We start from the raw sequence: 13,505 nt of genomic DNA, 5'->3' as shown, positions 1-13,505 counted from the left end.
GTATTTTAATTGTCAAAAAGTTAAAGCAAAAGCTGATACACTCATAGTCAACGCAGTCATCAAATACTAGTGTAAAAGTCATTCCCATCCATCGTGCAGTGCATATCAGGGACCAAATGAGAGCAGGAACAGCACTACACATGGAACTAATGTTCTGAGTTGTGGGGAAATAATTGCGTGTGACCACCCAGCCCTATTTAAGATCAGAGCCTAAAAGCTTAGCATTGTCTTTGGGGCTGGAGTTTGTGCAGAGGTTTGGTGCCTATGTGATTAGTGTGTCTCACTGTTGCTTTGGGGGTGAATCTTTATTCATTTTTCCTTAAGGTTCCTATGTCCTGCTGGGACTGCTTGTTAGTTTGGCTTAATTGTTGTGTCACTAGTCTGGGTGCATAGGGGTGCTTTTAAGATGGTGACCCTAGGATTTTCCTTTCTTTTTCTCCTTAGGGAGAGATGGGTGGTCCTCCCAGATGTTCTTCATCTGTCTTTCCCCTGCTATTATTGAGCATGTAGATGTGTAACCATAGAAAGGCCTAGTCACACCATGTCTAGCCAAAAAATGTCCCTATTACAACAATGCTGCCTCAAAGTGCTTGACCAGGAGCAACAGGGTTGCCCTATAACCCTTGAGAGCATAGAAACAATCTGATTGAAAAGCCAGTTGGTCTCTGGGCATCTGGCTGCCAAAGGGAAATCCAAATGTGTCCCAAAACCTGCGCTACTAAGTGCCCTGTAGAAAACCTAAACTAAGCTTGAGGCTTTGTTCCCGGTTGAAATTACTGCTTTTTTTCTTCTTCCCTCCCAAAATCTACCAAGTTGAGTTAAAAATCTAACAGCAGGTGTGGGTCTGAGGGACAATTAATAAGGGCCTTTTGTGTTGTTTCTTCCTGGATCAGTATCCTGAGGGATTCCACCTGGAATCTGTGAGCAATTTGCTCTAAACCAGCTATGACCGGCTAATTAACTGACTCTCAAACAAGTCATACTTCACACTGCGCCGTGCACTAACAGGGGCTACCATCTGACTGAGCATCAGCACTTAAAACTTGAAGCGTGTGAGGCACCCTCCCCCAGGCAGTCAGTAATTGCTTACATTGCTAATTGCTTCAGGTATATGGATGTTAACATAGCTCTCTTTGTCTTCCAGGTGAGGCTGGTATTGGTGGATGGAGCCTTGCTGATATCGTTACCAGAAGCTTGGCATCCCCAACCCTCCTTGCCAGCTGCAGTGAAGTTTTAATTGGTGCCCTCCCCTTCTTTAGCTGTCTCCCAGTGGTTTCAAGCTGTGCTGCTGCCGCAAAGCACGGAGCATGGGGCTCAGATACAGTACAGATGATGCATTTGTTGTTTTCTATGTAAAAACTACGGGTCGTAAAGCTGTGGCATCAACCATCAAGGCAGAAGAGCTCCCATGTGAGTTTGAGGTTCCTTCAGATGCTGTGCCGAGGAATGATGAAACACTGCCTACATCAGAAACCAATATGGGGACTGGTGGGATCCAGTCTGCTGCAGGAGCCCAAGAGCTGAAGGATGAGGGGCCCCAGAGATCTGATGTTTCCTCAGAAGACAAGGAGGATGGACAAGCACCTGCACTGAACTAGGAAAACTCTGAACTTTTTCAAATGGAGAGTGATATGGAGCTCAGACATGGACCTGAGCAGCTGGAATCACAGCCAAAGGGCCAACTTCATGTAACCAGGCCTTTAAACTTCAGAGTTTATCAATGACAGATACTTCCTAGTCTCAGGAAGGTATGGTAACCGAAGAAGATGAAAGCAGGGAGGCAACAGACTCATGTCTTCTGATGCCTTGGGTGAACTGGCCTGAGCTTTGGACTCCAGACCAAGTAACAGTGAAACCTCATGCTCTTCATACCTCTTCTTTCCTTCTTTTATATTTATTTCTTCCCCCCCCCCCCTTCAATAAAAAAGGTGAAAACCATGTCTGCACCCCCAGCACAAGAACTCAGTCCCCTGAGCCTGCAGTGCCAGAATGAACTGAATGAACTGAGTCCTGCCCTGAAAGGGATCTACTTGCCACTCTGGCTTGTGAAACACATGGTGTGTCACATTTGGAGGTGGGGTCTGGACAGCATGCTTATACCTGTGGCATGGGAGCTCGTTTGTGTGTGTTCTGGGCTTTTTAGAAGTGGTGATCTCTCTCTATATTTCTCTAGGCATGTTGCATCTAAAATGTACTGGCCAAATATTCAGCCATTTTCTCCTTTAACACTAATTCTTTAAATAATGGGTACCTTTCCAATTGTGAGAGACCAGTGAAGTCTCCTCTTTACGTAGAACCTCTGGTGAAAGGAAATTTTAATACTTAACTGTTAATAAAACCAATTTTATGATCATTGCAATACACATGTCTCTAGGTACTGTAGTGTTACTCATGTTCTCCTATCTGTTTGCCTGCTTCAAAGCATATGACTTGTTCAGTCGCACCTTGTCTAGTCGCTACCCATTTTGGGCAATATGTTTGCATCTAATCTGCAAAGAGCAGTTGGCTGTGAACATGGGAGCCAAAACTTTCAGAAGCACCTCAACTCAGTCTAGTTTTTACCTACTGTAAAATTCAATACATTTTGAAAGTTCTTCTTTTGTATTGGGGGGGGGGGGAGGAAGAACAGATCACAAAGCTATTGAAGCACCAACTAGAGTCAATGGGACTTAAGCGCTTCTAAAAGCATTCATTCCCTCCCTTCACCCACCCCTTCTCCCCTCATACTAGAGAAGGAGTGACAAGAAAAACCAGTTTTGCACCAAAAAAAAGTCACTTGGGCAACACCTCTGGTAAGATTGAGGTAGGGAAGGCTTTAAGGGGGTCTAATCTGTTCCTCTTCAGTCAATGCTCTCTTGCCTGCCTATGGACTTAGACCAACATGGCTACAACCAAAAATCCAGCTCTTATCTCCAATGCATTTTTTGTCTTCTCTCTCCTGCCTCTTCCAGTCACTGAGTCTGCTCCCCTCTCTTCTTTGTACTGCATCCCATTTTTCAACAAGTAGAAGGTGCTGCAATAAGTGTGGTTGTACTCTTGCTGGTAGTTCTCACCTTGCTCCATGTGGCACCATCCTGTGCAGTCTGGACATAAGGATGGTCACCACACTCAAGCATGCTGAGAATTTATAAGCCTGTTCCCTGGTAACAATCTCCATTAGTTCTCATTGCTCTAACAAGCATTTTATAAAGGGGCACAAGGTATCTTCTGCCTTCTGTCAACCTGAAGTCTAATGTTATATAAAAGCACGGTGGAAGGGGTGGGGGTTGCTTGCTTTGTTATGGTTTTTTTTTTGTCTCTTGTCTTGTCTCATCTCATCTGCAAAAAACCTATGGAACAAGTAAGACCTTTGGTACAAGGCAAGTTTGAAGCATAGGCCGGTTTGCCCCCCCTCCCCCTGCTTTTAGCTTAGTTCTGGGTGATGAGATTACATCCACTTAAAAAGAACTGTTATTTGCTCACATTAGCATTAATGAGAATCAGGCCCAATAAAGCTATTTATTTCAGAGATGACAGGAAAAGAAAGATGCATAAAACATAGCATAGAAAAAATACAGGAGCTGCAGCTCTCCCTCATTATAACAGGAAAATGAGTAGTACTTAATGAAGTTGAAGCATAGTGAAGCAAATTTCCAACTAATAGCATAGATTATTTTTTTACATAATATGTAATTAATCTATAGAACTCATTCCTCCAGCATGATATTGAGACAAAGAACTTGCTGCAGTTCAGGAAGGAAATGAAATATTTATCAAAATGAAGAGAACCATTTGCATATGCACTAATTCAGCAAAGCATTTATTTTTAAGGGTTATTAAACCTCCTACTTCACTGCCTAAGCCAGTCATTACATTTAAGGTGCCGTTTGCATCCTTAAAAGGTTGTGAGTACCTACAGCTGAGTTGGAAGGCACTCAACTGAGTTTGAAAGCATTGGGCTTTATCTGCCTGATGTTAGGAAAAAAGAATCCTTCATTCACAGGTTATTGCAAAATTCATACTGCATTATTGCATTCATACTTTCCTCTGGATTATCTGCTCCTACCATGGCCAGAGACAGGATATCAGATCTGAGCTATCATTGGTCTTTTCTAGTACAGCAATATGAAGGTTCACATGACCACTCCAATTTACTTAGCCTTGCAGGAGGCAAATTTGGTGATGTCTCACAACACTATATTTAGCTCAGCTACTAAAGGTTTCTCTCTCGGCACCTTTTTTACCTGCCTATGCCTCATAGCCAACCAGTGATCTGTACAAGTATGGCAACAAAAGTGAGCCTTGTGAGTAACAGTTGGGAGGGGCAGTCACTTGAGATCAGCTGATCCCAGCAATGTGAACCCAGAGTCCAACCCCTAACTGCACAAACCTGAGTTGGTTACAGAAAGCAGGAAAGCAACCCGCTACCACACTCAGTTGCTAGATCCGGGGTAAGAGCTATGTTCTTAGTTATGGCCCATCAGATGCACCTGAATGTTTGATGGTGACCAACTTGTCTGACACCAGAGAATGATCCGGAGGACCTCAGGCATCAGGAGTGTGAGTCCCTCCAAATGCAACAAAGCAGCCCATCTTTCTAATTGACAGTTGCAATATGTATACATCCTCTGAGGATCCGACCCAGAGAGGAGGAGCACATACCACACGCTGACCACCTGATTGCATATTGTTTCTGAACAAAGGAAGCTTATCCCAGTCCTTGTGCAGCCCACGGACTAGATGAGTCTCTGCCATATGGCAGCTACTATCTTAGCAACAGCAGTCACTGACCCAGGGTTAGTCTTCTTGAGAGGGAAAAGCTTATGAAATGCATGATTTAAAGCTGGTAGTGGAGTGAGTTTGTTAACGCACAAGAAAACTTGTTTACAATACACTTTTATTTCTTATGTTGTTGTGGTATTCAGTAAATTTGTACATATAAGCAAATAGTGTGGGTACAGTTAAAAGGAAGAAGAAATGTTTATTTTGTTTTTATATTTTAACAACTGTTTAAGCCAAAAAGAAAGAAGTGGCAAATAGGCTAACAAGAGCGTCTGAGTAGAGTTGCCAATCCTCCAGGATCGCCCTGGCATCGCCAGGAGGTAGATATACATCTCCAAGAGACTCCTGAGAGTCACCTGGGAGATAAATGATAGGGCATTCATTTAAAAGAAATATTAAATGTTGAATCCAATTTATACAGTATTCCCTTGGGTTTTTAAAATGTAATAGTAAGGTGCATTTGCCTTCCTGGCGTAAAGTCTATGCACTGTAATTTGTAACAGATATATGCAAGCATGTGGGCACGTTTGCATGGTGCGTCACGGGCACGCTGGCATTTCAGAAACCTCCCAGAATAGATTCAGAGTTGGCAACCCTAGGTCTGAGCTGTCTATATAATGGCAGAGCATTACAGCACAGAAGCTGGTTACAGGCTGTCAGAAGTTACAACATATTTGACAAGTTTTTATTGAGCTGGGTTCACAACTTAAGTAATCGTGTAAGACGAAGCTTTGAGAAGCCTGTATCTATAAAATGGCTAGAAGTCAATGAAAAAACAAATATTTATCCTTGCACTCAAGGACTAGAATATGTGATGGATGTTTGGAAGTCCTAGTTGCTGTGCTGGCGCTCTTGTAATTAGTCAGCTGAATGATTCCCACCTCCTTCCATCTTACACTACTGCTGGGGCAAGGAAATATTTCTGGAGTCTGTTAAACCAGCACTAAGTAAGGGTTGTATTATCTAGTTTAGCTGACCTAATGAATTCTGGGTCCTTATACAAGATATTTCCAGTGCTGGTTCAGTGCTAGAATCATGACTTATTACTGAAACAGAGTTTGCATATCTTTCAACTCCAGCCACAGTTTTTTCCATGTTAACTCATGGAGTTAGCTCATTTTGTGTTTTTTACAGCTTTATAAAGTCTAAACTAAGCTAATGGAAGAAAGAGGAGGAGGAAGAGCTTTAGCTAATAGCAGTTATTCACCAGGAAGCTCATGGTGCCAGTTTCCAGACTAGCAACCAGGAGTGCCCAAAGTGACTTTGACTTTAAGCATTCCCATGACAGTGTACTGCAGACTGTATCACCTACCACTCTGTCCACCGGCCTGTTCATGGAAATTGAAGCCAGGGTTGTTGAATTTCAACAGTTCACTACTGAAGCAGAATAAAAATGTGCAATGCATGAAGTGAAACTATGTCACTTCAAAAAGATACCACTGGATCCCCTCCATAAGGTGTGGGGCATGACACTGTGTCTTGAATTCCTAATGTGACACATTGTAATTTAACTGTCAATAAATAGTGTGTTTGTGTGTGTAGAAGGGGTCCATATAGCTTACTGCCCAGATGATTTGAGAATAAACGCTCCTGCTTGGACTCCTGTTACCATGGGGCAGTCAAGTGTCCAGTCTAACTCCCCATGTAGAGGCCTGTACTGACATAAATCTACTTCCCCTGTAAATCTGACTGGTTTAGCATTCCCTGCTATGCACCAAACTGACTCTGTAATAGTGGGGCAGGATACCCTCACCTCTCATGCATCACCCATGCTGTCTGCTTGTCTCAGTCCATAAGGTTTTGGGGCACCAACCTTGGAAGAGAAAAGATTCTAGCTGTTCAAAGCAAGCTGAGCTTCCCTGGACCCTCAACCTAAGTAAAGTGTAACTCAAAAGTATTAAAGGTGGGGGGAAATCCTTTGTATGTCACTGTTTGTGCTCTAATGGCACTTAGAAGCACAGATTTTTCTTCGATTTTTTTTTCAGCTGTTTCTTGGCTCTAGTTACAACCGAGTCCTTGCATTATGCTGGCTTGCTTCTATTTAAGTGCACCATCCTCTCTGTTAATTTGTACTGTCTTATCCTACCCTTATTGACCACTCTCCTGCCTATATCATCACGGACAATAGCTCCTACTCCCAATGGGGCCTTTTGGTATCTCTATAATGTAAAAGTTTACTACTTATAAGCTGTAACACACTCTGAGATGTGTAATAACTGTTGTTCAATTCTACACTGCTTCTAATACTTCAAGGGTTCACAAGTTAAATTACTCCTTTGCATTTACTTGGTTAAACAGACTTAGCTTATAGTAAAGCTTGTAAATATTGTGTGGGACAACATGACTGGGTCAAAAGGAATCTCATGAGGTTCAACAAGGACCAGTGCAAAGTCCTGCACTTAGGATGGAGAAATCCCATATACCAGCACAGGCTGGGGACTGACTGGCTGTGCAGCAGCTCTGCAGAAAAGGATCTGGGGGTTACAGTGGACAGTAAACTGAATATGAGCCAGCAGTGTGCCCTTGTTGCAAGGAAGGCTAATGGCATCCTGGGCTGCATCAGTAGGAGTGTCCCCAGTAGGTCAAGAGAAATGATTATTCCCCTCTATTCAGCACTGCTGAAGCCACATCTGGAGTCCTGTGTCCAGTTTTGGGCCCCCACTACAGAAAGGATGTGAACAAATTGGACAGAGTGCAGCAGAGGGCAACAAAAATAGTGAGGGGGCTGCAGGACATGACTTATAAGGAAAGACTGAGGGAACTGGGCTTATTTAGTACAGAGAAGAGGAGACTGAGAGTGAATTTAATAGCAGCCTTCAACTCTCTGAAGGGGGGTTCGAAAGAGAATGGAGCTGGACTGTTCTCAGTGGTGGCAGATGACAGAACAAGGAGCAATGGCCTCAAGTTGCAGCAAGGGAAGTTGAGGTTAGATATTAGGAAGAATTTTCTCATGGGAGGGTAGTAAAACACTGAACAGGTTACCCAGAGAGGTGGTGGAAGCTCCATCCTTGGAGGTTTTTAAGACCCGCTAGACAAAGCTTTGACTGGGATGATCTAGTTGGGGATGCTGCTGCCTTGAGCAGGGGGTTGGACTAGATGTGACCTCCTGAGGTCCCTTCTAACCCAAACTTTCTATGATTGTATGATTCTAATAGAGCAATTCTACTATAAGGAACATAGAAGACCGCAGTAGGTCAGAATGTTTTTAACCCTATGGATTTTGAGTTGAAATCTCTGGGTTTCTCCTGTGGATCAGGTGTAGGTATTTGCACACCTAACAGCACTAATATTGTGCAGCATCCCACAACACCTTTAAAAGGATCTGCAGAGTGCCATAGCACTCAGGTTGAGAACTGCTAGCTTACAGAATGTGCAGGACAACCAGATTACCCCAAACATTACTCCTATTCCATTATAGCCTGGCTTTGGTACCTGAGATGCAGCACAAAGTAGGAATATAAGCAAGTCACTCATCCAGTGTCCTTATAAGGCCAGTCAACAGCGTGTCTAGGGTTTCCACTCCAGCCAGTTTATTTTACATGGCACAGCCTTGTGCAAATGATAAGGAAGTTGCTCAGTAAGAAAGGCTCAGCAGAGAGAGCATGAGAACACACTTGAGATGACCTTTTCACATATTTAGTGTTCACCAAGTATACAAAGCTTCAGGAAGACCCGAATCTACCCCCAGCTCTGTGACATGACCCTATTCTTGTACATGTAAAGTAGTCATTATGTAGTCTCTTGTAAACAAATCATTACTTGGTTTACAGAGAGATTGGTGCGAATGGAACATAGCTATTTCTCGTGATGTGAACATATTGGGTACGTCTACACGTGCACTTTAATGCACAGTAGCCTATTTTACTGCGCATTAAAGCATCACATAAAAAGTGCAATTATGCTCATGCACAGTAAAATAGGCTACTGCACATTAAGCATCGCTTTAAAACTGTGCACATTCACTACTGCACATTAAGGCAGCATAATGCGCATTTCTTTAGTGCCGCACATTGGAGGTACTACATTTAATGTACATTAGAAAAAGTGCCCGTGTAGACATACCCAGTGACACAAAGGAGGAATGTAGCAGTACTGACTTGTGCCCTGGTCTGACCCTGATCACTCCATTCCTTGGAGAACAACAGCTAATGTCTCCTTGCACAGGTGTGGTCACAATGCTTGAGGAAAGAAAGGACATTTTTTCCCCCCATCCTAAGTGAGTCGAAGTGAGTGAAGTCCCACAGTCAAGTATATGTGTAAAAATAAAAGGCTTTTTCTGTGCAATAATAAGAGAAGGGGGCACAGAAAACTGAAAATGGCCAATTCAGCTTTTCATTGCAGCATTTAGTGGTCAGTCTCAGTCATCCGCTGTTCACATTCTTCACTAAGGCTGAAACCCAAGAGCAAACACATAAAAGCATTTGGAAAACAGTTATATAAAAGAATTTGATGAGCGACCTCTCTCCACTTAGGGTGAGCATGTGTTTTAGGTGAGCTCTCTGGAGACATCACAAATAACAGCAATGAGGAAGCTGATTGAATCTTTTTCTTGGCAGGCCAGAGCCCAAACAGACAGGGAGCAGATGAAAACCTAAGTCTGTCTGAGCTGACTGAAAATGCTTAGTCTCAAATCTGAGGTCTGATTTCCAGCAGATGGGGGTGGAAATACAAGGCCTCCAGGCAGTTTGTATAACTCTAGGATGAGGGGTGGTAGAGGCCACCAAACTTTGCAGCCAGGTAGAGTACACTTTTACCAGTATAAGTGATCGGAAACCAGTTTATACCCAGAACAGAATAGAAGTTGACACACAAAACCAGTCTATACCTGTAACAGAACAGAAGTTTGGTGCACACAGACTGGTTTAAACATGGTAGAATCCAGTCTAAGATTTGCTCCCTCCACTAAAGGGCAAATGTGTGTTCTGTTCACTACTGATCTAAACTATATCGCTTACAGAAAACTGCGTAACTTAGACTGATTCCACCTTGGGCTTTTTGAATGTTTGTACCTAGCATGGAAACTCATCTGAAATGCAGATAGCCAGACCAACAGTCCTAAATAGTGCTCCTGAATCAGCTGCTGGGGCTGAGCCTAAGCAAGATCTGCCACTCTCCTCCTGACTTTGGAGATCAGCTGTTACTTGAAAAGGAGTCCACTTTCCAATTGTGTACATGTGCCCCCCACTTACAAATGAAAAAAAAATCTCCATTCAATATGCAACCACAGTGAAACCACTAACTCTTCAAGGCTGGCCTTGCTCCCATGCAGATGGTAGCAAAGACAGGGTTGATGATTACCATTGTGCACCGAATGGCAAAGGATAAGACCATGTTTGTTCCTTTCTAACTGTTGCTTTAGATTTGGGTGTGTTTGTTAGCCTGCATTACAGCAGCCATTGACAAGGTGTATTGCTAGTGACTGCCAGTTCGAATAAAACCCATGTTCTATTTTATTTTATTTCATTTCATTTTAACCTTTTAAAGCAACATATAAAATGACCATAAAATACATGGCCCAAACAAGAGGGGTGTAGCTACAACATTTGTTTTCCAAAAGGGAAGTGTAGTAGAAGGGAACACTTCTTTGTAGGAACTAATATTCAGGAAGCTGGGGGAATGGGTTTTGTGTGGCTCTTTAGTCCTATTTAAACTAGCCTAAGCTAAGCGAGATTGATAGGAGGCTTTGTTCATTTTTTTTTGGAAGTTGCTTCATAGGAATCTGGTAAGTCAACAGCTGTTTTACCCTAAGAGTTGAGGTGTTTTCTCAGATCCCTAACTTCAGTGGGGTAAGTTAAAGTAAGTTAACTGGTATTTAATAATAAAAGTGCATACACCTGAAATCTATGTATGAAGAGGCTGGATAACTATATGCCCTGTTCTACTTAATCCTTTTCTTAATGATTGCAGTGTCACTATCCCCACTTGCTTAAACTGAGGGACTTAAAAAAAATCACAAGAGATGCTTTCAAAATACCAAAACTTGCTAGGTTCAACGTATGTAGCTTCTGATTCTTGAGTCTCTCTTGTGCTCCTATGCCAAAGCTTATAGCTGTTACTCTCTTATGCACCTGCAATGCTTTACATTTTAACACTGGTGGTGTCTTTTCTGAAAGCTACCGTGGTGGCTGAAAACACAAAATTACGGTAATCATTTCAAAACTTGTGAATTGGGAGTATCCCACTTCCTTGGAATGAGACTGGAGCTTTAAGTAACTTGAAGTCATCTGAAACTGACCCTGTGTGTTGGTGGAGGCACTGAGTAGATTGTTAAAGCTACTAAACTTCAGGCACGGTCTTTTCAACAACTCCTATTTGTACAGCCCTGTCAGCCACAATTGACTTGCCCCAAGCTATATCAAGGCAGAATGTATCCCTGTAGCTGGGTATTTAATAGCTATACTTCAATAAGCTAGAAGAAGATTCAAGCTTTAATGGCTTTACATGTGTAAATAAGACTCTCTTCTTGTGCATAATGCTGACTGCTCTGATAAAATAATGCTTCCCCCCCCCCCCCTTTAAAGGAGGGAGAAACTTGCTGCTCTAATCATTAATGCCCTGAGTTCAGAAGCTTATTAACAAAAGGTCTCTGAGCCATCTTACTCCCTAAGATGACAGTAGGCTTAGTCTGGTTGTCACCTCTGGTTCATAAATCTAGCAAGCTGACTGCGTTGTTGGGAGTAAAGATGGACATGTGCTATGCTTAACTTGTCTTGGTACTATTGCTTTGAGTTTTGATCTTGCAAAAATGACTGCTGCATAAGGCAGCATTTCTTCCTCAAAATCCATCCTGAGCATACCTCCCAGTGGTTGTGAGGGCAGTAAGCTTGAGTCCTGCTGTAGTGCCTACAAACTAGGAATTATGCTGGTGTGTTTTTTATTTTTTTTATATATAATAAAATACTTGCCATGGCAGAGCTGTGACCCTGAATGTTAGCCCCCCTGCCACAGTGATTCCCAACAGTGCCCACATACCCTCACAAATGATGTGAAGGAGCTAGTGGGTATTCTGTGTTGCACACCAGTGGCTTGCTTGCTACAATGAAATGATATGGACACTCGTGTATGGGGTTTTTTTTTTTTTTTTTTTTCAGGTGCTGCTGCTGCAGACTGTTAACATGGGGAGTGAATTCAGCAAGAAGGCCAGCTGTTGCATGACTTGTGGGAAGTACAAGAAACAGAAGGCTGAAGAAGCAGTCAATGAGACCAGTGAGACTCAGCCTATTATACAGGCCTCTGAGGAAGCCCCTGCGTGGATGGACCACCAGCCTCCTGCAAAGACTAGGGAAGCATCTGAGCAACATGCTAGTGAGGCCCTGCCAACACAACCAGACAAACTGCTACCTGTTGAGACTGTAGAAGAGGCTGGAGAGGCTCAGCCAGCTGAAGATGCTGAACAAGGGATAACTGCAGGCACCACAGAAAGACTTATGGAGGCCCTGCTTGCTGCTGTAGAGACCAAAGTTGCACCTGAAACGGAACCCAAGCAAGAGATGGGGGAGGCAGATGCTACTCCACAAGCCAAAGAGGCCTTGCAGGGTGCTGAGGCCTGGCCTGCTTCAGGCATTACTCAAGCTGTCAAGGCTGCAGCAGAGGGCAGAGTGCCTGATGCACCACCCTTGGTAGGTGCTGAGCAACTTCAGCTTCCCCAAGGGAACAAGCCCCAAAACTCAGCGCAGGCCACAGAACAGCCTGAAGCTGCACAGGGCCTTGAGGCCCCACCTGATGCAGAGACAGCCTTGGGGAAGAACAAGCCTCTTTTGGCTGAAGACCAGAGTGAGAAGTATGCTGCAATGACTCCTGTGCAAGGAACAGGTAGGCCTGAGCCTGCTGTGGTGACTCTTCAGCCCCCTGTAAAGAACTGGTTTGCCCAGACCATAGAGAAGACCAGATCCCAATCTGTTCTACAGGTGGCACAAGAGCCTACAGAGGCAACATCTGTTTCACAGGCCATGGAAGTGACCCCCAGGAGCATCACTGAAACACCATTAAGTCTGCAACCCTCTAATGTGGTCTCCCCAGTAAATGTGGCCCTCAGCATGAATGCACTAAAACCTGTGAACAAATTAAATGATCTAGCCAGGCAAGAGACCCAAAATGGTGAACAGCTTGCACAAAAGGCCAAGCAGCAGTGTGCAGCAGAGCCGATGGAAATAAAGGTTGAATGCGAGGAGAGCAGAGCAGATGACGGAGTCCTGGCTGTCCCAGCAGGAGCTGAGGCAAGAAAGGGGTCCTTGGATGCTTCTGATGAAGGCCAGGCACCTGCAGCTGCTAATCCAGAGCAGCAACAGCAGGATATGGACCAACCAGACCATCTTCCAGAAGAGGTCTTGCCTTCCACTGCTACTACTTGCCTGTCTGGAAGAGGGGAAACAAACTCTGCACATCTGGAAACCTTAGTGCCTCAAGCATTTGAGAACCAAGGGGAAGAAGAGGCGGAAAAGACCGTCGAGCATCCGGGGGAAATGGCTCCAGTTTTGGATTGCAGACCTTATAGCATTAAACCTGCACCTGCTCCTGGAGCACCCTGCCCAGCTAAATAATGCTGCCCCTCTATTCATGGAATGTATGTAGACTCATTCTGTTTTTTTACAAGTCCATCAGACTTACTGGAGCCCTAATGTCAGAGTGTACATGTACAGTAAATTGTCTGTAGCTGTAGTTCAGTTTGGTGTCCCAATTCTGCCATGAGAGAGTGACTTATAAGAACGCATGATGCATCTTCCTCCTCACAAGTATATTTAAAG

At 43.7% G+C, this 13,505-nt stretch overlaps 1 protein-coding gene across 2 annotated transcripts; it reads left to right on the top strand.

Moving 5' to 3' along the window:
- The first annotated feature begins 10,431 nt into the window (after positions 1-10,431).
- LOC109291614 lies at positions 10,432-13,499 on the top strand. Of its 2 annotated transcripts, none has more exons than XM_019508680.1 (2): positions 10,432-10,483; positions 11,853-13,499. In XM_019508680.1, exon 2 carries the CDS (start codon positions 11,877-11,879, stop codon positions 13,299-13,301), a length of 1,425 nt encoding a protein of 474 aa, XP_019364225.1. In that variant the 5' UTR covers positions 10,432-10,483; positions 11,853-11,876; the 3' UTR covers positions 13,302-13,499. The 2 variants fall into 2 exon arrangements, with proteins under 2 accessions (XP_019364225.1, XP_019364235.1); XM_019508690.1 differs by having other exon boundaries at positions 10,465-10,547.
- The last annotated feature ends 6 nt before the right edge of the window (positions 13,500-13,505 follow it).

Source organism: Gavialis gangeticus, unplaced genomic scaffold, assembly GCF_001723915.1.
Source record: "Gavialis gangeticus isolate Ggan-Ray unplaced genomic scaffold, GavGan_comp1, whole genome shotgun sequence".
In the NCBI taxonomy this organism is placed as follows: Eukaryota; Metazoa; Chordata; order Crocodylia; family Gavialidae; genus Gavialis; species Gavialis gangeticus.
The sequence above is the reverse complement of the archived record's forward strand: the minus strand, read 5'-3'. Positions and strand labels throughout refer to the sequence as shown.

What these genes read in the sequence shown, in the direction of transcription:
- LOC109291614 (XM_019508680.1), top strand. Translation starts at nt 11,877, where the DNA reads ATGGGGAGTGAATTCAGCAAGAAGGCCAGCTGTTGCATGACTTGTGGG.